Below are 27,424 nucleotides of genomic sequence, written 5' to 3'. Positions count from 1 at the left end.
GTGCAAGGCCATGCTCTAGTGTCCATTAACAGGGCTTTAATATGGCCCGGTCCTCAGCACATATTGACAGATCTTTCCTCTGGGATATCCTGAGCCACGTCAGGGTCATCTGTAGTTCACTAGGCAGCAGTCTGGAATCTGGCGAGTCTTTAGTATCAGTCACAGTAGAGGGGAATGTCAGAACACACAATCTACGGCCAATGAGCCCAGATTTCTTACTGCTATGAATAACTGTGACAGCGCAATCCAACACAGACCTCTTAAAAGCAGCTCTATATGGGGCTTTACCTCATCTTGAGTGAGAAAGGTCTCCTTTTGCAGGGGCTTCAGGTAGATTTCAAACAAGCAGTTGAGGTCCTGTGTGGAGGAAACAGAGAACAATATGATCATCCACCTCCATATGGTTTAGATTTCAGCCAGCAGATAAATAAAGGGTTTATGATGAGATCTCTCTTGCAGTAAGAGTTTTCACCTTTATAGAGCCCCTATTATACATTATAGAAGGTCATATTTTGATTTTGGCGTTGTAGGAGTCCATCTATTAGCTCAATGACGAAACTAACAGCATGGTCGAAGGTTTAATGCATGTAAGCCTTTTCTAGTGCTTCTGAAAAGAATTTTATTATTTATTAGAATGTATTTATATTAGTTTTTTAGCTCCGAATTCAATCTGACTCTAATTTCAATGATCCTAAAATTTAAATTATATTTCTAATTGTAAGAACGGATCACGTTCATCATTTATGATTTAATTTGGAGTTTTGATATTTTCTGAGGTCCGATATTCTAAATCAGTGGTTCTCAAACTGTGGTACGTGTACTATTAGTGGTACACAGGCCTCCTTCTAGTGGTACTCGGAGGAATGAAATACGTCATGTACATGCTACACATATTAAAATTTTTTTCAAAAATGATCTATTTAATATGCCATATATGACATATAGCCTATATTTCTGAGGTAATCTACCACGTTTTTTAAGTGTGCAGAGGTGTAGCTGCTTTACTGGGTCTACTACGCTATTGTATTTCAATACTGCTCATTTTGGTGGTACTTGGAGAGACAATTTTTTTCTGAGGTGGTACTTGAGGAAAAAAGTTTGAGAACTACTGTTTTAAATTGTACGTTCATTAGGGACCTACGTCGCTCAGAGTTCCACGCTCCGGGTTTGCGTTTCTTCTCACGGACAATATGTCGGCACTCTGAAAATAGTCAGAGGATGCAGGATTAACTAATATTTAGATAGGCTGGTTGCATTAACGCTCACCTAATTTCCTAAATAAACAGATTTTAGCCAAGCCCGTGCAACTTGCTATTCCCAGTGGTCGAATGATTAAAAGGTCTACATGTTATCGGCACGCAATGGCTACGAATAATCAAATGCGCCAATTAATCAATTTCGATTATGCCGTACGATAAGGGCAACGAGACTCCACATAATCTACTGGATACAATGAATTCGCAAAACTCCAGAATTAATCAAAACTTAACATTTTATTTGTCAGGTAAAATTGTATTCTGCCAATTACATAATAAATCATCAGGAAGCCAATTCAGAGATGAGACTAACAATATAACATCCATTAATCAAAGATAAATCAAAGAGTTAGAGATGCATACCTGACCACAGAAATACATTGCAGCATAAGTCTCAGAGATGCTGCAATGGGGTGTCTTTTTACAAGATCTCCCCCCGTCCTAAAGCACATCTTACCTTATATACTCAAGTCAAAACAAACAGCCATAAATTCAAGACAATAGAAGTGTCACAGAAACCCTGGCCTGGTCAATTTGAGGACTTAACCATCTCTTAGGAGGGAGAGCATCTTATCAAGATCTTATAGAAGTCAAAAACCAAATCAACATATACCAGTGAAATATTACTGTAAAATTAAGACCACTTTACCAATCACACAGGGACATTTAAAATGATACCAAACATGAATATAGTGCTGCAAGATACACCATATTAAAACCTTGAACATTTTATGTGAAATGTGCTCTAATCAGAAGGTAACATAAGGATCAAGAAGGGGGGTTTAAGTGGAAGGAGAAGGGTGACTTCTTCGCATTACCCCCTGCTGTAGAGTAGCTCTGTTTCTCCAGCCTGTGTTTGCATTGTCAACAGTGATTTGAATAGAACAGTGAAACAGTTGGTTTCTTCATCACTTCTCAGATTAGAAAATGCATTGGAACATTGCATCTTGTCTTATGAAATTCCATAACAGTTCTTATGGTCTGATATTTTGGATCCTTACAGCGTCATTTGACTCTATTTTTCAAGTGTAAGTTAGTGTGATTAAAATGGTTGGCCTCCTTGTCTTCTCTAGCTTGCAAAACATGTATTTAGTTGTGTTTTGTTAGTTGTAACCGCTCCACGTGGCTTGTACTGTATCTGGTTAACTCTTTACGTTCACATATCGCGTCCAAAGCCTTGTTGAAAACGTGATGCATGCCGATTAGTTATCGATATAAATGCATTTGTGAGCTTAAAATAGTTCAGCTTTTGCCACTGTGTGCATTAATACTAAAAGTGTGTCATTGTTTTTACTTATGATAAAGATTTACTGATACAAGACAAAGACAAACGTCCGCATGGTTGAAATAGTCAGTGCAGAGTGTATGTGTGAGCCCAATGGAGGAGTGCATTAAAGCAATGCAGTTAAACAGCAGCATACTGCTCTATTCTTCATCATAAGATAAAACAATGACACAAATTCAGTATTAATGCACACAGTGGCAAAAGCTGAACTATTTTTAGCTCACAAATGCATTTATATCGATAACTAATCGGCATGCATCACGTTTTCAACAAGGCTTTGGACGCGATATGTGAACGTAAAGAGTTAACCAGATACAGTACAAGCCACGTGGAGCGGTTACAAGTAACAAAACACAATTAAATACATGTTTTGCAAGCTAGAGAAGACTAGGAGGCCAACCATTTTAATCACACTAACGTACACTTGAAAAATAGAGGAAGAAACTGATCCCTGAACTGTGTAACATTACCGACAAAGTTCCATACATCAATAGTCTTTTCTGATACTTCCTTTAACAAACAGCTGATGCATCATTAGTGAATTATTGCATTAATCAGCAGAACGTTCACTCAATAGTGTTTACTCATCTTCAGTCATGATCAATCCCACACACACCCGTTCTCTGCTAGTGTTTGAAGGGAAAGGCGCATTCACGTTTTACCGGATCCGCCATATTTGGTATTGTTTCGTGTTGAAGTCAGTGCGAACAGACAAAAGATCCAGACAAATCATTTAAACAACTCTGAGTTGAATATTTTATTAAAAATTGATAATTTTAAACAAGGTGCACTTTCAGATTTAAACTTGAGCTGGATGTTTTTATTCACTAGAGCTGTGTTACACACTGCATAGAAGGTCATTTTCAAAAATACATTTTAGGAGCTCTTTAATGGACAGGACAATGACGAGTACAGACAGGAAAGAGAGGGGAAGGATTGACAAAGGACCTCGAGCTGGGACTAACTAAAATATCTAGATATGTATTCCAAAAATGACCACCCAAGACTCATTTTTCTCAGGAGTTTCTCGTATTTCCACCCTATCTCATGAGGAAATTATTAGTAACAAATTATTTAATTATATTTTATTAATCTACATTGTAAAGCGCTATACAAATAAAAAGCTAAATAATATTTTTATATTTTATTTTATTATATTTATATTTTATTTTATTATTTAATAATTTATTATAATTTTTTAAAAAACTATTTTACATTTTGTCAGTTAGGTGGCTAATTCGTCTGAATTCGTACGAGTTCAGTTGTATGAAAATGAACGGTTTTCGATTAAAAGAGGCATGGCACCCAACCCAACCCCTAAACCCAACCATCATTGGGAGATCGTACTAAATTGTATGACTGAAATCATACGAATTCATACGAATAAGTCACTAAATCAAAAAGTTACAAATTGCTGTGAGATAGTATTGATTATTTCACACTCATCTCCTGCCACCCTCCCATTTTATTATTTCTCTCTCCCGTAATTTGTATGGCCCGATATAGTTTCAAAAAAACCTTTTTGTTCATGTTTGGCAAGATCTTTGTATGAAGTTTTTCACCTCACACAATTGACGAAATATTAAAATCTCAAAGCGTTTTTACTCAATCTGGCAACATATGATAGAACCCAGATGTGCTGTTGATTTCTGTGAGGGTGGGATTTGAGGGGTGGTAATAGCAACGTCAGTCGTATTAGTAGAAATGTTGGCAGGTATGAAAATGAATGACGATCTCTGGGGATTGGAACGACACGAATATGAGTAATTCAGTGTTTCCTCTAGGATTTTTTTCCAGCTGTGGCGGCAGACTCTGTCTGCCATTTTACACAGATCTACCACTACATGTGGCGTTATTTCATTGACAAATGTCATGGGCGCAGTATTCAGTCGAGATGGCATTTATGTAATAGCCGACAAGCATTTCAATCTCTGCTTGAGCGCCGATTTCCTCTGCTCGTGCACAAAACTTCTTGCGCGCCCTTAAATATACGCTGATCAAATGCAGATTTTCTTGCGCGCCCTCAAATAAACGCGGCTGAAGTGTGATTTAGTGCGTTTATGTAGCGAGTATGTCTCCAACATTTATTAGATTTGCTAGGAATATTTATGAATGTCTCTGATAGACTTGCGGAGCGGACCGCGGCATTAATGCATCCTGAAGTAAAGTGAAACGGCTATAAACTCCAGCAAGATAAAGTCATTATATGCAGAGCCACAGACCTTTAGCTATTAATAAAGTATACGTTTGGAAACTGTTTATCATAACTGAAAGCTACGCCGTGTTTGCTGGTCTCACACATCACGCACCTGTCAGTCAGTCAGTCAGCACGTCACCTTAAAAGGTTAAACAGAACGCACAGCACTGCTACGGTCACAGAAAAGTTTGTGCTGCTATTATTCACTTACCTTTTCATACATTTTCGGTGCGATTTTAACCCGCTATTTAAAAAATGACTGAATATTTTGAATAAGAAGCTGTAATGTAGCCGTGGCCGGATGAATTTTGGTGTGGCGTCCCACCACAGAAGAATGAATGTAGCGGAAACCATGTAATTAATAACAGAATTAAAATTTTTGGCTGGTAGACGAGCTTCAAATAATGTTTGTAAAATAGGTTTGTCAGTTCATTCTTCGCACCCACACAGCAGACACTGTAAAAAGCTCATTTCCAGCCAATAGACAATACTGACAGGGTATTCGAGTTACACTGAGTGTCAGAATGTTGTGGGACCACTGTACAAGAGTTATTATTGTGGATTATAGATAGCAAAATTTAGTGGTTTTTATTTTATTTATTTATTTATTTATTAATAAATTTATTTATTTATTTATTTTTATTAGAATATGCAAAAATCATACAAATACAAGAAAACATCAACAAATATTAAATACAAAGCAACAAAACAAAGACAAAACAAAAACAACAACAATATAGTCAGGTACTGGTATGTGCGTGAGTGTGCGTGTGTGTGTGTGTGTATGCATGTAAAGGTAACTTGGTGGACAGGTCAGAGTACATACATAAGGAACAATAACAGTCAATAAATGAAGCAAGTGTCACAGATATAAAGAAAACATATAGAAAGAAACCAGTCAGAGGTAGGGAGTAACAACAATGCTTATTAATGTATGATAGTAAAAATGAAAGTAAAAAGAAAGAAAGGACAACAGTAATGATAACTGACAATAATAATAAATCACAAGTGCTACACCAACTACTTCTGCAGAAAGTTAATTATATAACAACTAATAAAATATTACAACTATATTACAACTAATAAAATATTACAACTATATTACAACTAATAAAATATTACAACTATATTACAACTAATAAAATATTACAACTATATTACAACTAATAAAATATTACAACTATATTACAACTAATAAAATATTACAACTATATTACAACTAATAAAATATTACAACTATATTACAACTAATAAAATATTACAACTATATTACAACTAATAAAATATACTACAAACAATAAAAGTGTTTTTTTATTTTAGGGTTTTTTGTTTTAAAGAATGACGGTAAAACATGAACGCGGTTATGAATGTATTAAAACAAGTGCTTGTTTGTTGTAAAAAATTTGTAATAATAACAAAAAATACTAATTTGTGGATCTCCTTACTTCCGGGTTCAGCTATACTGCCGTTGTGGCTGGCGTATTCTGGGAAATTTTCTTACCCTTTGGTTTCGAGTGTGGTCCTGAAAAATCTTTAATTCGAAGGGGTATTTACCCCTTACCCCTACGCCAGGAGTGTCAAACTCAATTCCTGGAGGGCCGAAGCCCTGCACAGTTTAGTTCCAACCCTGCTCCAACACACTTACCTGTAGGTTTCAAACAAGCCTGAAGGACTCAATTAGTTTGATCAGGTGTGTTTAATTAGGGTTGGAACTAAACTGTGCAGAGCTGCGGCCCTTTTGGAACTGAGTTTGACACCTGTGCCCTACGCCTTCAAGGTAAAGAGAATTGGGACATCCCTACCCCTTGACAGGAACGCGCAAAACAAGGGGTAGGGGTAAGGGTAAGGGCTAAGGGGTAGAATTGGGATTGGGTTTTACTGTACCTACATTGTGTTGTCTAAACATGCCACCAGACACGCGCTAAATAACTTGCACTATTCTTTTTCAGAAACTCCAAAAATTTGGCTTGAACATAAAAAACCTATTTGAAGCAAAGCAATTAATCAAAGTATGTCCTGTTGCAGGTAGGTTTAAACAGCTAAAGCCGTCCCCTGACAGCTCCCAAACCTGCACTGCATGCTCTGTCCATGTTACGGCATTGGTAGGCTGTCTGCGCATCAACCTGAATATTCTCATTAGGCTGATTTATAGGCGTCTGCCAGTGCCGACGCAGCATATCACAGACAAATGGCTCCAGTGCGGGACTCTGGGATGTTGCTTCTCTCCCTCCCACAAATCACAGAATAATCAGATGCATCCCTGACAACTATTAACCACCAGGAACGCATTATGACAGCACGGTTTTAAAGGCTCACTATGAACACCGTCAGAATAAAACCAGCACCGCATAAACAATCATATGCAAGCCTGGGGAATCTTCAGGAAACAGATGAGAGGGGAGGCGTCTGCTTTTCACCGTCTAGAGGAGTTAATTAATAGCTGATCCTTCGGGACTCCATGAGGAATCTTCCAGCAGCTATCCGTCAAACCATTTCACCTCACGTTTCTATCATTAAATCCAGCTTTAAAGCGCTGCTGACGTGACTTTTTTGGTCAAGACGAAAAGGTCAAGTCGTTCAGTTTTAATGAAGTCTGGGGTTGGGCAACAACACGGAGCTCTACTCGCCATGACTGCTCACTTCGCTCTGTTGAACGATGTTAATAGGGGATTATGGAGTCGGTTCTCACCTTTACGTAGGATTTCTCTGTATCCACTAATTCCTGGATGACCTTGCGTAGTCTCTCTGTGGCAGACATATGACGCGGACAGGGCCTGAGGATAGCGGGTTCAGGCCCCGTTTGCTCCTCCTGGCTCTCCATCAGACCTCCAGAGCCTTCCTGGTAGGAGTGGTACAGCGAACACACCGTGTCCACACTCTGCAGACACAATTAAGATAGGAACATTAAGCATGATGTCAACTGATAAGGAGGTAAACAGAATAACTGCAGTAGGGTTTCTACTTTGCTGACTTTTTACTGACTTTTGTCGACTAAAAACCTGAATTTCATGACCAAAATGAATTTAAAAATAGGCATGTTTTGTGATCCTGCAGTCACTGAATGTAATGCAAAATCAAGTAAACAACGCAAAATTTAGAGAGGCTTGCAATTTTGGCTAGCCAGAGCACTTTACAAATTCCTTCCATGCCATCTGCATTGTTTAATATCTAATAACACTATATTTGCAATTAGAAAGTGGTCATTTGGTGTGCAACACCTTGAGTTTTCATAGACACTACACAGTGCTGCACGTTTTCTTTAGGTGTGTGAATCACTTTAGATCCGACATGTGACGTTATCACAATGCATATTCAGACAAAACCTATATGAACAAGGCTATGTTGATTAGAGCTGTGAACCTATACTGGTTACGATTATCATGCCTTTGATTCAGTTCAATTCGATATCTCGGTGCATCACGGTGCATTGATGATGCTTTCCATATACAACGTTATATTTTAAGGGGGAGGCTATAACATGCTGTCTGTATAAACACACAGACACAAAGCACCACACTGTCTCTCATTCACACACATACACAAACATAGACAGCACCAAACAAACAAACACACACACACACACACTTAAGACCTCGCAACAGTGAGAGCTCGCGCTGAGCGGAGCAGAAAATCGAAAAAAATTTAAAAAAGAAGCACTTTTCTGACGGTCCCTTACTGAGAGCTCCTCTCAGCGCGAGCTCTCCCGGCTAAACACATATTGCGAAGGCTTAAACGGAGCAGTGCTCTTAATGTCAAGCAAAAAAAAGAAAGACAGCTGTGAAACATAACCAGCTTTGTCTTTTTGTAGGAAACACACTTTAGATCTTTTTAGGGTAAGAGGTTTTTGAGTTATTGCCGTCTATAACGTTAACTGAATGTGTGTCAGGAATATCGAAAACAAAACCATCTTAACCGCGCTCATTTCTGGTGTCCCCCTGGATGTACAGTGCCTTTAGCATATGCCTATGGTGCCTATGCCACGGGCCAGCGCTGAGTTGGCTGTGTTGTAAATACTCGCACTCGCCTCCCTCGCGACAGAGCGCATATGAGGTAAATGACGTCAGTAATAACCGGTTATGATTATTACTGAACCGATACCGAATTGTCCGCGTCTGCATCGCGGTGCACCGAAGAAACAATTAATTTTGACACCCCTAATGTTCATAGTATCGATCGCTAATTATTGTTTTGTTAATTTTGGAAGTCATTCTTTGAGTCATTCACGTATCAAAAATGATATAATAGGCTTTATACGGTTAAGATTAAAACACTTTGGGCTCTATTTTGACGATCTGGGCACAAAGTCATTAAAGGTGTGTCCGAATCCACTTTTGCTATTTTAAGGACTGGAAAATCCACTTTGCGCCGTGGCGCATGGTCTAACAGGGTTGAGCTTATTCTCTTAATGAGTTATATGTGTGTTTTGAGAATAAAAAAAAAAACTGAACACTTCACTAGCAATGAAACAGTTAAACAGAGCATCTGCAGTGCGAGAATGAGAGATGAGCCTCCTCATTCTTTAATTTCACTTTCCCTCTCGTGGATGTGTTGTATGCACAGACATCCATTAGTCTACATAATTAATTTCATATATTAAGGGCAAAGATTTGTTTCAAAACTATTTCTAAATTCAGTTCTAATTTCCAGCAAACTAATAAATGAACAATAATAAGGAAGTGTGGTCAAAAACCTGACAGGTGGACAAATCTAAGCTTGTTTTTAATAAAAAAAATATAAATATGCTTATAATAAGTAATACTGCTAATAATAAAAACATTATACAAAAGCAAACTGTTATGAATGAACTCAAAAAGCCCACGAGATGAAGAAGGCATGGCGGCTGTGGTTTTTATATTTATGTAGGCTAGAAAATAATAATTTTGTAATATTTTAATCCTTTAATTCTTTTTCACTTAAAGATATTTGTTTATTGCTGTACATCCTGTGTGTATTAAGCAATGTTTAAGTGAGGTGCACAACTAACACGCTCTGTGCTGGACTTTTGACCTCCTCTTAGCTGCTCTATTGAACAGATTATTTAAGTTCCCCAAAATATCAACGCGCCAGCAATGCACCTTAACACACCTCCTTTTTTAGACCAGAACGCCTATGGGCACACATATGAGCGCAAATGCATTTGCTATTTAAACAGCGTGGCGCAAAACGTCAAAAACAACTCCTGCGCCAAGCTGAAACTAGCAAACAACAATTGTGCCTTGCGCCGAATTGTGCCAGGTGTATAATAGGGCCCCATATCTCTTTATGTCTTTCATGTTTGTTTGAAATGTTACTAAAGCTGCTGTAATCCTGTTTAAAAATCTTGCATACCGGTACCAATCCTGATACTTTAAATTCGATACCGGTTGCAAAACGGTACTTTTTCAATACCAATTTAATAAAATTAGTTCCTTAAAAGTATAACAAACAAAACATAAATCAAAACATTTATCAGTTCAAATAAATTTAACTTAAACTTCCATATATTTTTATCATCCTTTCCTATGGTTTAACCAATTGTTTTCAAGATATATTATCTTTAAATAATATGTAAAAAAGGGCTTAACAGAAGTGCTTCTTCACATTGTCATCTGCACCTTTAAATTGTGTGATATTTCCATTTATATTTCAAATTATTCTCAGTGTTTTATCATTTAAAAGCTAAAAAAATGATGAAATTGATCCCAATGATACCGTTTATCTTTATCATTATAGAATTTTATATGTACCGCTACTGTTATCATGCTTGGTGTGAACCCTTAATTGTCATTACTCTGATTATCTGACTCACAAATGTTCTATTAATAACTGTTATCCAATGTAAATGTTTAAAAATAAATCCCTGAATTCAGCTTGGAGCGTGAAACGCTTAGATTGATTGCGACAGAACTAGTCCATATGCGATGCGTGTGCAAGTATTCCATTATTTATGCTGGATCTACACCCTACAGACTTGAGCACAACACTGTCACCCGCTTTCAAAATAAAAACACATTAATGATTTAAAGGCTTGCACCTCGTCACGATTCCAGCACTGTCAGCATTTACAGTAATAAGGTTTCCAGCCAACCCGCTTTTAAGGCGGTACATCAGTACAAACAGCAATAATGCTTACAAGCACTGTCTCCAAATAAAGGCTGCAGCATCTCAGTTTCAGCTCTCAGAGAGCTGTGAACAAGTGAAACAGCTGACGGGGACAGATCTGTGACCGCAGGGGACCAAAACAACACCAAAGCCCTTTTCTGGCTTTAAACCAGCCAGATAAACTGGATCGAACAGAGCCTCTGCAGAATTGTAGAACCTCATCACCTCGACCTGTCTCAACACTGAGCCCGAGACTGACACACAGAGACTGAAAGCATATTACAATGCAAAGTGTGTGTGTGTGTGTGTGTGTGTGTGTGAAAGCAGCCTGTGACTCAGCCTCAACAGTGGGAAGAGAAAATTAAATCTCGCGAGGAAGAAGTAGATTTAGGTTTGCTAATTACCATCGGACCACTCTAGAGACCATGTGCACCACCAGCTTCAAAGTTGGTTCTGAGTGCCGGGAGAGACGGAGAATGAGGAATAGGTAATGTTCTGACAGAAAGCTCCGTTACGACAGGACCACCCAAAGTAAACACTGGGACTCCCAGGACATCTTCTCAGACATCAGTTTAACAGAGATTCATTTATGGAGTCTGGAAAACACTGCAGCGAACGTAAATTACCACAGTGTCTGAGCATGTGGAAATATGAAGAACACTGTGGATATACAGTTGACGTCAGAATTATTAGCCCCCCTTTGAATTCTTTTTCTACTTTTAAATATTAGCTACCCCTTGATTTTGAGTGTGGTGCTGAAAAATCTCTGTTTGAAGGGGTATCTACCCCTTCCCCTTAGCCCTACGCCTTCAAGATAAAGATAATCGGAACACCCCTTCCCCCTTCACGGGAATGAGCAAAACGAGGGGGAATAGTGATGGCTCGTTCATGAACTATTCGTTCATTTTGAACGAATCTTCAATATGACTCGGGAACTACGAGTCCTCTCAGAGAGTGATTCGTTCATCTGCGCGTGCGCACATTTGTGCAGGTGGTCTCGTTCATTTCAAGTCTTCATCACATTTTGAGTGGTTCATCGCGGAAAGGCAGAAGCCAATCATATGCGTTTAGAGTCATTTGTTTATCACGGGCAGGGCCAGAGCAAGCTGAACTGCCGCTCTAGGCAGAGGACGATCACGCCGCCCTCAACCCCAATGTGAAAACGAAAGTGACTGGTTATGAAAATGAAGTGAGGTGTAGCGGACCTCTTTTCCGGCGCTCTATGCGCGGATATAACTGAGGACGCGCAGGTGCTGAGGGAGGGAGGGAGGTGTCGCGGACTGGCGGACACCGCCCTCTCTATTCTGCCGCCCTATGCACGGATATAACTGAGGACGCACGGGTGCTGAGGGAGAAAGGTGTCGCGGACACTGCGCTCTTTATTCTGCCGCCCTATGCGCTGATATAACTGAGGACGCGCAAGTGCTGAGGGAGGGAGGGAGACTGGCGGACACCGCCCTCTCTATTCTGCCGCCCTATGCACGGATATAACTGAGGACGCGCGGGTGCTGAGGGAGAAAGGTGTCGCGGACACTGCGCTCTTTATTCTGCCGCCCTATGCGCTGATATAACTGAGGACGCGCAAGTGCTGAGGGAGGGAGGGAGGAAGGTGTCGCGGACACTGCGCTCTTTATTCTGCCGCCCTATTTGCGGATATAACTGAGGACTCGCGGGTGCTGATGGAGGTGACGCTGACACCGCCCTCTCTATTTTATCGTCTATGCGCGAATATATTTGAGGACGCGGGGGAGGTGTCGCGGACATAACTGAGCACGCAGGTGGAAGGTGTCCGCCTAGGTCACCACTATGGACGCGCCGGCCCTGATCACGGGCCAATCATACGCGTTTAGAGCCGGAAAAAGAATTGAACCGTTCATCTCTCGAATCCTCTATCGGGTCTGAGTCATTCGTTCATCACGGGCCAATCATATTTGTTTAGAGCCGGAAAAAGAATTGATCCGTTCATCTCTCGAGTCCTTGTGTTTGAGTCATTCTGTCAAGTGATGAACGAACGATCATGGCTCCTATCGGCTTAAACTGTGCATTGATTAAGATTATATGTGACTGTCAGTGTAACGTGAAGGAACCCCTATCATTTGAAGACATGAAGAGGTGAGCTGAGCACAGAGACAACAATACCTTCATAGACAAAAGAGCAGGTAAACATTGAATTATTATTTTCTCCTTCTTATAGTATTCTATTTATGACTTATTTGTCGTGTGATCAACCTTTTGGGCTAGTTGTAGATGTGTTTGGAAGCAATTCGTAACATTTTAATAATATTTTGGCAAATTGAACGAAATGACTCGAAAAAAGATTCGTTCATCTCGATGAACGAGACTCAAAGATCCGAGTCAGTAAAATGATCCGAACTTCCCATCACTAAAGGGGAAGGGCTAAGGTGTAGAATTGGGATTGGGCTGAAGACTAACATACTGGACTAACTGCTACATGTTATTTTAAATGTATGGTACCTTTAAAGAATATAATTAGAAGTATTATTTTTACTGATTGAAAAGCTATATTATTATTTGTTCCTAATGGGTGGCCTTCTTTCCATTTTTACAATTTAAATTTAAACAACAGCTTTTAATTGATGTATGGTTTGTTAGTATAGGACGATCATTGGCTGAGATACAACGATTTGAAAAATCTGAGGGTTCTTATAAATCAAAATACTAAGAAATCCACAATTAAAGTGGAACTAATGAAGTTCTTAGCAAGACACAAGCATAATCTAAATTAAAGTTGATAAATTTATAGTAGGAAATGTACAAACTAGGGCGGCACTAGTTAGCACTGGGTATGCGCTGCGTAAAACATATGTTAGAATAGTTGGCGGTTCATACCGCTGTGGCGACCCCGTTAAATAAGGGGCTAAGCCGTATTAAAATGAATAAATAAATATATAAACTATCTTAAAATAAAAGTTGACCCATACGATGTGTACAATTTTGAGTATTACCAAAAATAAACTCGCGCAGTATAAGGCTAGCTTTGCAGTCCGAGGTCACATCTGATATTTTGTAAATCACCAGGGTCAAGCGAACAGTGAACACACTGACTTGTGAGACAAAAATGAGGTTTAATAAAGACAAACTAGTCTGAATGTTCTTTTCTAAATGACAATTGAAGTAAGACTGACTCTCTCTAACACGCTATATTCTCAAACATCCTCGATTCCGGGATATGATATAAACTCCAAACACACAAATAAGACATGGAGGAAAGCAGGAGACATCATGTGGACACGTTAATGGAGCACACTATGATAGAATCGGTGGGAAACCCCAGCCTGGCGCAGACAGATAACGGTAATTGTGTGGTTGTTTTGCTGCAGCCGCCAGGAGGTTCAGAGGAGCACAGCGGGTCGTGAAGACTCCATACAGGTTCCTGTTAAATTCACGAAAAGCACCTGGACGGCTCTCCTCACTACACACAAACATTTACACAAGAGTGTGAACTGGCTGTTTAAGTTCATGCCAAGACACTGCACGAATCTGACCAGCAAACAGGTCAACAGGCTCTAAATATAGATACAGTCTTACAGAACTGCAAAGCGGCAACATTAAACACCTCTGCATGCATGCCAGATGAGCCAGATATCTAATTAAGAGATATTAAAGGAACTACATTTCTGTCATGACAGCTTTCAAAGAGATTTCAGCCTGATCTCACGAGAAAACGTAAGTATTTTACGTTTTGCCAGTTTAGTGGCTAATTCGTACGAATTCGTACGAGTTCAGTCGTACGAAATGGCACGATTTTAAAAAGGAGGCGTGGCACCTGACCCCACCCCTAACCCCAACCGTCATTGGGGGATAAGCAAATCGTACTAAATTGTACGAATTCATACGAATTAGCCACTAAATGAAAAAGTTACGAATTGCCTTGAGATTGTGTTGGAGATTTAGTATGGTAATAAATAGGTATAAGCAGGGCTTTACATTAACACCCGCCAACCCGCCAAATGCGGGTAGATTTCAGCTTTGGCGGGTTAGACAGACACCTCAACTAGCCACTTTGGCTGGTTGAAAATAATTTTTGAATTGTTGTTTTCTTAAAAGCAGGGTTCAACTATAAGAATGACCCAATATGCGTGCAAATGTGATCTTAGAATGGAGAAACAGCACGACTAACAAAATAAAATTGCATTCGCGCAAGCAGAAGAATGCAGATGAATACCGAATGAGAGGATCATCACTCGCGCTAACAGCTGATGTGATGCGCGCGACTGTTTAAAGCGCGTGCGCGCTCCTGTTTCCTTCCTTGAAACACGTGTGCCTGGAACTCAACTGTGATCGGATCGCTTTCAAATAGTCAAGCAAAAAAGTAATGCTAATGCACCCACAGACAGTCTTGATGCACTCAAGAGCTCCAAATATGTCTTTTTGTAAGCAGCACCGGTTTCTTTCGCTTTGAACAGATTATTAATTGGCCTTAACCGAGTGATCATCCCTATCACACAGTATGTTTTTCACCTGCTTTCTTTTGCTTACGGTTATTTTTGTTTATATGGCTTAATTATAATTTTTTACAACAACATTTGCTTTAATATGAGATTAACTCTCTATTTGTGTGTTGTTAACTGATCTGAGAGACCTTTAGCGAGGACAGATTACTGTGCATATTTTTGATACATGAGATTAGTTATTTTTAAAAGTCAATTGCTTTTCTTTGTTTTTTTTTTTAATAAATGTTTTGTTAAACATGAAGTATACAGCTATATTTATATTGTGTTGACACATTGAAAATGTGTGGCTAAGAAATAATTTTTGTTTGGTGTGGTCAGAGATAAATTAGGTAAATCCTTAATTTTGAGTTCTGAAAAGTCATGTGAAATAAAAACTAATTGCAGTATAACACTATGAAACCATGACCCATTTGCTCATACACGACACACAAAATGTGAAATGAATCAGGAGGCATGTGGACATAACACAAAATCTAAATTAAGTAATTTTAGCATGTCAAAGTCATATTTATGCATATAAAAATATTTTCCCAAAAACAAAATTGTGGCAAGTGAAAATGCAGAGTGGCTAGTAACGTTGGGAAACTACTAGCCAGTGTGGCTGGAGATCAAAAAAGTTAATGTAAAGCCATGGGTATAAGGCAGTGTTGAAGTGTTTGGTCTTGGCGGAGTAAACCTTCAACGCTGCTGCTGCTGCTTTTATTATTAGCAAGTACACAGACCTGCTACTGCCAGAATATTTACATGCACAGCAAAATCCTCTGAGAAAAATTGTCTCAGTTTAGATAGTATTTAGTCCCTCTTTAAATTGAGTTAAAGTTACTCAAATTAACGAGACAATGAAAGGATTAATTAGGTGATGATTGAGGACTGATGATCGACACCTGTTGTTATTAAGCCGAAACACAGAAAAGAAACACAAAAGCACTACTGACTTCAGCACATCCCTAGATGAAATCAGCTGAAATATAATACATCGAACCTCTCAAAATCTCAGCAGAGGATCAACTCGATCAATAAGCAACTCCACAAACAGCAGCTTTACCTATTACTAACCTGTTTGCCCTTTTTTAAAGAGGGACCAAATGCTCTCTGAACTGAGTCATTTTTACAAAGAGGATTTTGTTGTGTACTGAGCATTTAATACACTGCTGCTGCCAACATTATACATATTTCATTTCATTTCATTTTCTTGTCGGCTTAGTCCCTTTATTAATCCAGGGGTCGCCACAGCGGAACGAACCGCCAACTTATCCAGCAAGTTTTTACGCAGCCGGATGCCCTTCCAGCCGCAACCCATCTCTGGGAAACATCCACACCAGGGGTCATCAATCTCGGTCCTGGAGGGCCGGTGTTCCTGCAGGAATTAGCTCCAACTTGCCTCAACACACCTGCCTGGATGTTTAAAGTATACCAAGTAAGACCTTGATTAGCTTGTTCAGGTGTGTTTGATTAGGGTTGGAGCTAAAATCTGCAGGACACCGGCCCTCCAGGAACAAGTTTGGTGACCACTGATCCACACACACATTCACACCAAGCGGCAACCTCCTGCTCTCCCTGAGGAAGCCAATACGGAAGTAACTAAAACTGCAATTCATCTGAAATTCCGCTAGTCCTGGCCGCTCCTGGCTCCAAAACAGAGCAACTTTCAATTGAGCCCACTGTCAGAATGGCCAACTTTACAGCAGAAAAAAAGGTGTTTACAGCCTGGTACAAAAAAAGATTTTGGTTAATACAGCTAATATTACCCTTCATGACAACTGTGAGGGGGGTGAATTTTTTTATAACTCATCTGTTTCCTTTATATTAAGTTATATCAAGTTTGCATAATTAAGTGAGTGGCCACTTGATTGACAGCTAGGTCTCGTTGGTCGCCGTCACGTCACCTCAGCTGAATCCTGCAGATTAGCCACTGAACTCGGCATGTTTATCGTATTTCTGTGTTGTTTTATGTGGCTTTACACAGTCAACTGCCTTTTGGACTTGTTTCCTACAATTATTAGATGGCATGGCATGCTGAGTGCACTTAATTGTGCTCACAAACCATTCACGTGGCCTCCGTTTCCCATGTGAGTAAAGTTATATACTTATATACCATCTCTATACATGTATTTGTTTTATTTAAGATCATTTATCGTTTATATTTATATTTAGCGCTGTAATGCACTTCAGAATCTGTCAGATTGATTAGCTGTAGGCTGTAGATCAGTCATCTGAAGCGTTGTCATACAGTGTTATGCTGGATTTCATCAATAGTCTTACATTAACTAGCACAGACTATATCTGAAGTGTTTGGAAGTAATTCGCGTTTTCCTCCTGTTGAAAAACGTCATAAGAACAATGTTTTAGTGGCTCAATGTATTACAGCAGTGTTTTTAAAAGACTAAACACTTTATTGATATAGTATACAACCAAGCACAAGTGGTCAGAATACAAACGAGCCACAGGTGATAAAGTATTAAGCATTTCTCCCAAAGTAAAGTGTGTCTGAACCAGGTCCAAGCTAAATACCAGCAGGTGTCTGTAGCTCCGCTCACTCTCCGCCTCTTTGCCCTTGTTTGGTATCCCGCCGTGGGTGTGATGACGCGTGAACAAAATGGCGACGGTTGGCCGCGCCTACTTGTGGCTTCTTTTGCGCTCTTTAGAAACCTATGGGTGACGTCACGGACACTACATCCATAAATTTTACAGTCTATGATTCACACACTACGGACAATTTAGCTTACCCATTTTACCTGAACCGCATGTGTTTGGACTGTGGGGGAAACCGGAGCACCCGGAGGAAACCCACGCGAAGACTGGGAGAACATGCAAACTCCACACAGAAACACCAACTGAGCCGAGGTTTGCACCAGCGACCTTCTTGCTGTGAGGCAACAGCACTACCTACTGCGCCACTGCCTTGCCCTATATATATATATATATATATACAGGTATATATTTGCACATTTTTTTGTGATAATCCAGTTTTGCGCATACATTTTTTACACATCTTTGGATGGAAAGATGGCTAGTGTCTTGCAAGCCATAAAAGTAAAACGTTTTTGTAAATAATAATAAAAGCCTACTGTTAATCGTAGCTTTTACACTGACTTGTCAACGTGTATGTCGAAAGCTTATCATGGAGGTGAAAGAAAAGACCACGCATAAATATCAACTGAAGCTTCAGCTTTTCTTTTCATGTCCCCAGATGACGGCTCCTCCATTGCTGTGATAGCAGCCATCAAAAGACTAGAGTCTTCTCGAAAGCTATTCTCTTGACAGAACATTTCAACAGCACACTGTCTGAGGAGAGACAAAACTGCTCAGCATGCATGTGTGGAAAGTTTGCGGTCTGACTGACACATCGGTCTATATGAAGACAATGAACACAGCTCTAAACGGGCTCTTGAAAAATGCATTAGCCAGTCAATCATTAAAAGTCTTTTTGAGGTTGTCAGGGCACACTGAAGCAGTGCTTTCTTTTAAGCAGTGGATTCTGTTAATTCCCTGTGTAATGCAGTGGAGATGCTTTGAAACAATCTCTGTTCTAAAGCGTGACCCTAAAACAGCTGCACCTCTAGTGGCTACAAGAGTTAGCATCTTTCAACCCTGTTCTGTGACAGCACCACTGCTGTGTTCACTATACATCACACGCTAGCTGTATTTTTGGTAACACTTCACTTGTTCATATGACTGTCATAAAGCCTTTATAACCATGACATGACACATGGCCCCTGCTGAAAAATCCAGCTTAAACCAGCCTAGGCTGGTTGGCTGGTTTTAGCTGGTTAACCAGGCTGGTTTTAGAGGGGTTTTGGCCACTTCCAGGCTGGTTTCCAGCCATTTCCAGCCTGGTCTTAGCTGGTCAGGCTGGAAAATGACCAGCCAAATCCAGCTAAAACCAGCTTGACCAGCCTGGTTTAAGCTGGATATAGCTGGTTTTGGCTGGACTCCCAGCTTGGCTAGGCTGGTCAAGCTGGTTTTAGCTGGTCATCTCCCAGCCTGACCAGCTAAGACCAGGCTGGAAATGGCTGGAAACCAGCCTGGAAGTGGCCAAAACCCCTCTAAAACCAGCCTGGTTGACCAGCTAAAACCATCCAACCAGCTTAGGCTGGTTTAAGCTGGATTTTTCAGCAGGGGCATCATTTCCTGCATGCTTATGACATCTGCCACTACGTCAAAGAGCTTAGAATGACCAAGAGGCGACACTCTAGTGTAATTTGGGACACAGCCACTAGAGGGCGCGGCGGCCATTTTGGAATGAAATAGAACTACAGCATATTATAAGTCTGTAAAATAAACTATTAAAAGTGCTGATGATTATGATATCAAACGTTGAATTGTCGTCTTTCAGGTTGTATATCGGCTTTAATCTGCTTTTTAAATAAATTAATATAAAACAACGCCGCTGCTGTTGCAATGGAACATTATTGAGTGTCGCCTTTTGGTCATTCTAAGCTCTTTGACGACGTCTCTTTTGCTCAGATATGCCATTTTAAATGCAAAGATGTCAACTTGACTTAGATTAAATATCAATGACTATTCTTTTGAGTATCGACACTTTTAATGGAAAAACTTGAATGACAAATCCATTTAGTTCCACTAAAAAAGTGATCAGAAAGTGTTCAAGACAATTATAATGGCCCAATCATGTTTATGACAGATTTATGACCATTCTATGTGATTGTTGTGAACTGCACACTGTTTTGGTGCGGGTATGTTTTTTCTTTCTCTCTCTCCCTGCCCTGTGAAATTTTCACAGGTACCGCCTACTTTGGAGCACTATTGGCTGACAGGACTGCCAATCGTGTTCAACGGTGTGATGACTAGGCCCACACGGAATCTGCGTGCGCAGAATTCTGCAAATTTTTCGCAGACTTTCCGCAGAATTCCGCAGATTTCTGCAGATTTTTAGGCCATTATTAAATCTGTTTATTTACTTGAGTAAATGTGTAAATCAGAATTTATTAAGTTTTTATTCAGTAATTTATTACTTTTCATTTAATATATTATGGTTTTAGTTATGATACTCTGCTGGATACTCCTAAAATAATTCCGCAGAAATCCGCAGATTTTTACTAAAATTCTCCGCAGGAATAGCAAAAAACGTCCGCAGATTCCGTCTGGCCCTGGTTATGACTTCTCTCTGCCAATCACGCTCGGTGCAGAGCCCTTTAAATCCGAAGCGGCAACGGGAAGAGATCAGCTGCTGTTGTTGTTTGGTGTGTTGTCTGTTTGGTGGTGTCCATGCGTTTGTAGCTGATACTAATGTTGACTTTGAGTGAGATGTTTGGGTTATCCGTTGTTAGAGTTCTGTCATGTGTAAAATCTGAGTTCACGATGGATGTCGCGTGTTTTCACATCTTTAGCCCACTAATGCTCCATTCAACACTTTCTGTGACTTGCAAACAAGGGAGATCTGGAACAACATACAGTAGTAAGTCACATGACCTACATACCTTGCATGCAGAATTGCTGATGTATAGACACACTAGTAAGCGAAGTGCGCTAATTTGGATTTCTATTTTTAGTTAGTGTAAGTTCAGGGCTTCCTTTCTTTTTCATATTGTTACAATCTTATTTAGAGGATGTCGGGGAGGAGATTAAGGGAATATATTTGTTATATGTATTTTTTTGATTTGCTAGCGCAACTTTCAGTTCCCGTTTTTCTTGGTTCTTTTCCAACTTAGTATTGTTTGTAAATATTATAAATACTGTGGGAGCAATAAATCTTTTGCGGTGCTAATTTGTTGATTTGTGAAATTATTAGTTTACTCTTTGGCCATCTCTATGTTACTCCTTTTAAATCCCTAAACATATTTTACAAGGATCGTAACAGTAATACTGTCTTAAAGACATCTTAAACAATGTCATCTTTGCCCTTAAAACACCATTACTGAGCGTCGGCACCAGTAGCCTAGTGGTACTGTGCGCTGACATATAGCACCGACATGCTCATGGTGACCCGAGGTCGATTCCAATCCTTTCCCACTCTCTGCTCCACATACTTTTCGTGTCAAAAACCTCTACTGTCCTATAATAATAAAGGTGTAGAACCCCTGAAATGACACTTAATGACAGTTGTCTTAAGCATGAATAAAACCTCATTCACGACGTGTTTCATGTCATGATTATAAACATGACAGTCTTAAAAACTCTCCTTTAAAGTAAATCGGACCCTATTTTACAGCAAAGTAGCATTTTCGGGGTGCTTTCACACCTGTAAATGGATAGTTGTTAAAGAGATTTTAATTGTAAGAATGTTTATTTTTATTCTTATTGCGGTTCGCTTTTACACAGTAGCTTCTAAAGGAGCAAAAATAGTTCACAATACTCTCCTCACATTGGTCAGTTTCAGGGTTTATTTTTCAGAGTGCCATGGACTCTGATCAGCTGTCATATGTCATTATTTAAATATCAGAACATATCAGATCTTAAATTCTCCTGTTCTCAACCGTAAATCCACTCACCATGAAAAGCAGCCTGTATAGTATTCTCCAAGCAGCTATAGACTGGTACTTGGTCCTTCTGGCCAGGGAGCAGCCCTTCCTTCTAATCTTGCTCACCCTGAAAGTTGGCATGGTTGTTGAGTTCCCCTTCAGTTCTCAAACTTTTTCTCCATGCTATCTTATGTCTTCCTCGACAGCCAACACACGTCTAAACGGCTAGGTGAGCTTTCTGACAGAACCTAAACAAATCGGTCCCTAGCAGGTCATGTGCACGCAGACTGAAAGTGCTGCTTCCCACTGAAATCTGCATATCAATTGCTGGCTGGCACGACCCCGCTGCAGTTTCCAGAGAGAATAATGAAAGTGCTCAGACAGTTTGCAAACACTACCAGTAGCCTAGCCTTTCAATGACATCCACACAATGGAAATGTTTCTGGATGGCCTGCGAACGCTGAACAATGCTTGTGGAGAATGTGTTATTGTGACCTGTGCAGTACGCTCACCGGCCACTTTATTAGGTACACCTCTCCAACTGCTCGTTAGCGCACATTTCTAATCAGCCAATCACATGGCAGCAACTCAGTGCATTTAGGCATGTAGACATGGTCGAGACGATCTGCTGCAGTTCAAACCGAGCATCAGAATGGAGAAGTAAGGTGATTTAGGTGACTTTGAATGTGGTATGGTTGTTGGTGCCAGATGGGCTGGTCTGAGTATTTCAGAAACTGCTGATCTACTGGGATTTTCACGCACAACCATCTCTAGGGTTTACAGAGAATGGTCAGAAAAAGAGAAAATATCCAGCGAGCGGCAGTTCTGTGGGCAGAAATGCCTTGTTGATGCCAGAGGTCAGAGGAGAATGGCCAGACTGGTTGAAAGGCAGCTGATAGAATGGCAACAGTAACTCAAACAACCACTCGTTACAACCGAGGTCTGCAGAAGAGCATGAAAATGAGTTCACTGTACTCAAATGGCCTCCGCAGTCACCAGAACTCAATCCAATAGAGCACCATTGGGATGTGGTGGAATGGGAGATTCGCATCATGGATGTGCAGCCGACAAATCTGCAGCAACTGCGTCATGCTACCTTGTCAAGATGGAGCAAAATATCTGAGCAATATTTCCAGTACTCTGTTAAATCTATGCGATGACGGATTAAGGCAGTTCTCAAGGCAAACCTGGTACTAGTAAGGTGTACCTAATAAAGTGGCCAGTACCTGTATATTGAAAACATCACCGATGCAGAGGAGTAGAAAGCTTAATTCATTCGATTTGATTCTTTGAAAGTATAATCTGCTCTTCGAATGGCTTCAGCTGACATTTCCTGTAGACATTTAACATGAAGTCTCCTCATTTTGGCTCTGGGCTATCGAACAGCTCCAAGGCAAATAGTGCATAATGTAAAAACATGATGAAGTAAGCATAATGTGTTGTCTTGTTCGACACACACACACACGCACGCACGCACGCACGCACGCAAAACAGTCTACTGCCCAACGTTAGCAATGAGCCTCTCAGAGCAATGTTTATTTCAAATAAAGGCAGGATCTGAACACCACAGCGAATGACAAACACCAATGTCCATCTCATCTTTAAATCTAAATCAAGATTAAAACAGACCCATCTCACGAGGAAAGGTAACCATTTTGCATATTATCCGAATGTTAGATGTTTGTGTATGGTTGAAGGGGTCCAATTTCACTGCATGTAACAGTGTTGTGACAGACAAAAGCTCCTCATCGTGATCATAAAGGTGGCACGGTGGCTCAGTGGCTCAAGAAGGTTGCTGGTTCGAGTGCCAGCTGGGCCAGTTGGCATTTCTGTGAAGAGTTTGCATGTTCTCCCCATGTTGGCTTCCTCCGGGTTTCCCCCCACAGTCTAAAGACATGCGCTATAGGGGAACTGAATAAACTAAATTGGCTGTAGTGTATGAGTGTATGTATGAATAAGTGTGTATGGGTGTTTTCCAATACTGGGTTGTGGCTGGAAGGGCATCTGCTGCATAAAACATAAGCTGGAATAGTTGGCGGTTCATTCCGCTGAGTTGACCTCTGAAAAAAAGACTAAGCCGAAGGAAAATGAATGAATGATTCAATAAAATGACAACAATATTACATATATTGCCATTTGTTGTGAATCAGACATTGTTTATGGGATGTTAATGTTATTACGTCTTTTTAGACATCGTTATCAATATATTTTTATATATATATTGTCAATAAATATGGTACACAATAAACATTATTTCACAAATATGGCCATCGTGACGGGCGAATGGGGAACATTATTTCCGATCGCCTTTCAATATAATGGACTGAACCGTTTTCTATCAGTCATCATAGATTGTTACGGTCTGTGTCTTTTTCTTTGTGCTCTTCTTTTTTTTTTTTATTTACCCTCCTTTGTTTTTCTTGGCTTTTGATACGAGTGCGCATGCGCTCTCCGTTGGTGGACGCACCTGTTTCCCATGTCGGGATTAATTGGAGAGGGGATAAAGATGCCAACGAGGAGGCGAAAGGGAGACACAGCTTTAGTGGACAATCCAGCATTTGATTTTGTGGTTGTTTTCTTGTCTTTCTTTTTTGTTTCTTTCTGGGCATTTATTATTTCATTCATTTGTTGTGGGGTAAGCATTTGTTATCGTTATTATTGGGTTTTCTGGTAAAAATAAATTCATTTAAAAACGATTATAATGTTTACTAAGTTTCTCTTTTTATGTTGCTTTCTCTCTGTTTAAAACGAGCTATTATTTTTGAGAGAGGTTGTAACAAGATGATCAGTTATGATTTATCAATATAGCACATTTGCCTTTCTAAAACGTTTTTCAGAGATATATAAAAATATTTTTACATTTAATAAATGTACAACGCTATGTTAATATTTTACTCCAGTGATTGAAAAGTATTTCTTTGCTTAATTCTTATCAACTTTTTTATTATTGATTTCCCACATTAAATACTAAAGTAATTTATAGCAAACAATATATTGTTTATATATTGTTTTATAGTGTTTTTAAACCATAAAGTATTACTGGTAATTTGTGGTAATTATAGTTGCAACAAATATAGTACAGACAAATGACCTGTTTACTAACAGTTGCTACAGTTTAGTAAAAGATAAAGTAGTTCATCAGTTTATAACTATATATTTATTTTAAATGACTATTTATAGTAATTCATTTTAATGTGACACATTATTGTTTGGCATTTCTGTGTAGAGTTTGCATGTTCTCCTCATGTTGGCTTCCTCCGGGTGCTCCAGTTTCCCCCCACAGTCTAAAGACTTGCGCGCTAGGTGAACTGAATAAACTAAATTGGCCATAGTGTGAGTGTGCCTATGAATGAGTGTGTTTGGGTGTTTCCCAATACTGGGTTGTGGCTAAAAGGGCATCCGCTGCGTAAAACATATGCTGGAATAGTTGGCGATTCATTCCACTGTGGCGACCTCTGAAATAGAGACTGAATGAATGATTGAATAAAACGACAGCAATATAACATATGTTGTCATTTGTTGTGAATCAGACATACTGTGTGCTTGTACCAGATTTCATTATGTCGTGAGTATTAGTTTTTATCAACTTCAATTTTAACATATTCTATTCTCGCCAGGCAAGGCAAAGCTAGGAAGAGCAAGTTTATTTGCAGAGCACATTACAGACATTGCAGTTATTCGGTTTCGCTTTCCCCGGCAGCACAACAAAGATTAATGTCTTGCTTGTGCAGAAGATAAAATTTGCTCCTCCAACCCTTCACTACAATGTAATTGCTTTAGAATATCAAGGGATAACATGAAGAAGCTGCCTGTGTTCTGCTCTCTAAGAGTACAGTATATAGATTACCAGACAAAAGTCTTGTCATTGATCTCAGCTGTAAGAGCAACAAATATTAACTCGACTTCTAGTTGATCATTTGGAAAAGTAGCAGAAGGTCGATTTTTCTGATGAATCGTCTGTTGAACTGCATCACAATCCTCACTAATACTGCAGAAGACCTACTGGAACCCGCATGGACCCAAGATTCTTAAAGAAATCAGTCAAGTTTGGTGAAGGAAAAATCATGGTTTGGGGTTACATTCAGTATGGGGGTGTGCGAGAGATCTGCAGGGTGGATGGCAACATCAACAGCCTGAGGTATCAATACATTAGTGCTGCCCATTACATTACAAACCACAGGAGAGCAGGCCTGTAGCCATGGGGGAGCTCCAGTGATTCAAAAGACCTATCAGACCTATCAGACATACTGTGAAAATTTCCTTGCTCTGTTAAACATAATTTGGGAAATATTCTGGAGAGCACCAATTACGTCCCAAAAGGCACGTGTTTTTTGCAGTTTTTGTTTTTACAGTGGGGATCGAAAGTTTGGGCACCCCAGGTAAAAATTTTTAGTAATGTGCGTAAAGAAGCCAAGGAAAGATGGAAAAATCTTCAAAAGGCATCAAATTACAGATTAGACATTCCTTTAATATGTCAAAAAAGTTAGATTTTATTTCCATCATTTACACTTTCAAAATAACAGAAAACAAAAAAATGGCGTCTGCAAAAGTTTGGGCACCCTGCAGAGTTTATGGCATGCACTGCCCCCTTTGGAAATCTGAGACCTGACAGTGTCATGGATTGTTCTCAATCATCGTCAGCAAAGACCAAGTGATGTCAATCTTAAAGGTTTTAAATGCCCAAACTCATCCAACTCATCTGACCTTACCCCAACAATCAGCATCATGGGTTCTTCTAAGCAGTTGTCTAGACAACTGAAACTGAAAATAGTTGATGCTCACAAAAAAGGGAAAAGGCTATAAGAAGATAGCAAAGCGTATTCAGATGCCAATATCATCTGTACGGAATGTAATTAAGAAATGGCAGTCATCAGGAACAGTTGAAGTTAAAGCAAGATCTGGAAGACCAAGAAAAATATCAGACAGAACAGCTCGCAGGATTGTGAGAAAAACAAGTCAAAACCCACGTTTGACTGCACAATCCCTCCAGAAAGATCTGGCAGACACTGGAACTGTGGTACACTATTCCACTATAAAGAGATACTTGTACAAATATGGTCTTCATGGAGTCATCAGAAGAAAACCTCTTTTACGTCCTCACCACAAAAAAACAGCGTTTGAACTTTGCAAATGAACATATAGACAAGCCTGATACATTTTGGAAACAAGTTCTGTGGACCGATGAGGTTAAAATAGAACTTTTTGGCCGGAATGAGCAAAGGTACGATTGGAGAAGAAAGGGCACAGAATTTTATGAAAAAAACCTCTGTCTAACTGTTAAGCATGGAGGTGGTTCAGTCATGCTTTGGGCTTTTATTGCAGCCAGTGGCACAGGGAACATTTCACGAGTAGAAGGAGAAATTAATTCAATAAAAATTCAGCAAATTTTGGATGGTAACTTGATGCCACCTGTAAAAAAGCTAAAGTTAAAGAGAGGATGGCTCCTACAAATGGATAATGATCCTAAACACACCTCAAAATCCACAATGGATTACATCAAGAGATGTAAACTGAAGGTTTTGCCATGGCCTTCACAATCTCCTGACCTCAACATTATTGAAAATTTATGGATAGACCTTTAAAGAGCAGTGCATGACAGACAGCCCAGAAATCTCAAAGAACTGGAAGACTTTTGTAAGAAAGAATGGGAAAAGATACCTCAAACAAGAATTGAAAGACTCTTGACTGGCTACAAAAAGCGTTTACAA

General features: G+C 39.7%; 1 protein-coding gene across 12 annotated transcripts in view; it reads right to left on the bottom strand.

Moving 5' to 3' along the window:
* Nucleotides 1-27,424, bottom strand: part of tiam2a (TIAM Rac1 associated GEF 2a) — a 201,455-nt gene that overhangs the window by 20,941 nt on the left and 153,090 nt on the right. For 11 of the 12 annotated variants that reach the window (XM_073927632.1, XM_073927634.1, XM_073927637.1 and 8 more), the window contains 2 exons: nt 7,428-7,616; nt 289-357 (listed from right to left, as the gene is read on the bottom strand). In XM_073927632.1, the coding sequence (XP_073783733.1) occupies nt 289-357; nt 7,428-7,616 (258 nt within the window). Of the gene's footprint in view, nt 1-288; nt 358-7,427; nt 7,617-21,746; nt 22,012-27,424 lie in introns of those variants that run through there. The other variant, XM_073927639.1, reaches the window with a different exon arrangement.

The sequence above is a fragment of the Danio rerio genome, chromosome 17, assembly GCF_049306965.1.
Source record: "Danio rerio strain Tuebingen ecotype United States chromosome 17, GRCz12tu, whole genome shotgun sequence".
NCBI classification, from domain to species: Eukaryota; Metazoa; Chordata; class Actinopteri; order Cypriniformes; family Danionidae; genus Danio; species Danio rerio.
Note: the sequence above shows the minus strand (reverse complement) of the source record. Positions and strands in the feature narration are given on the sequence as shown.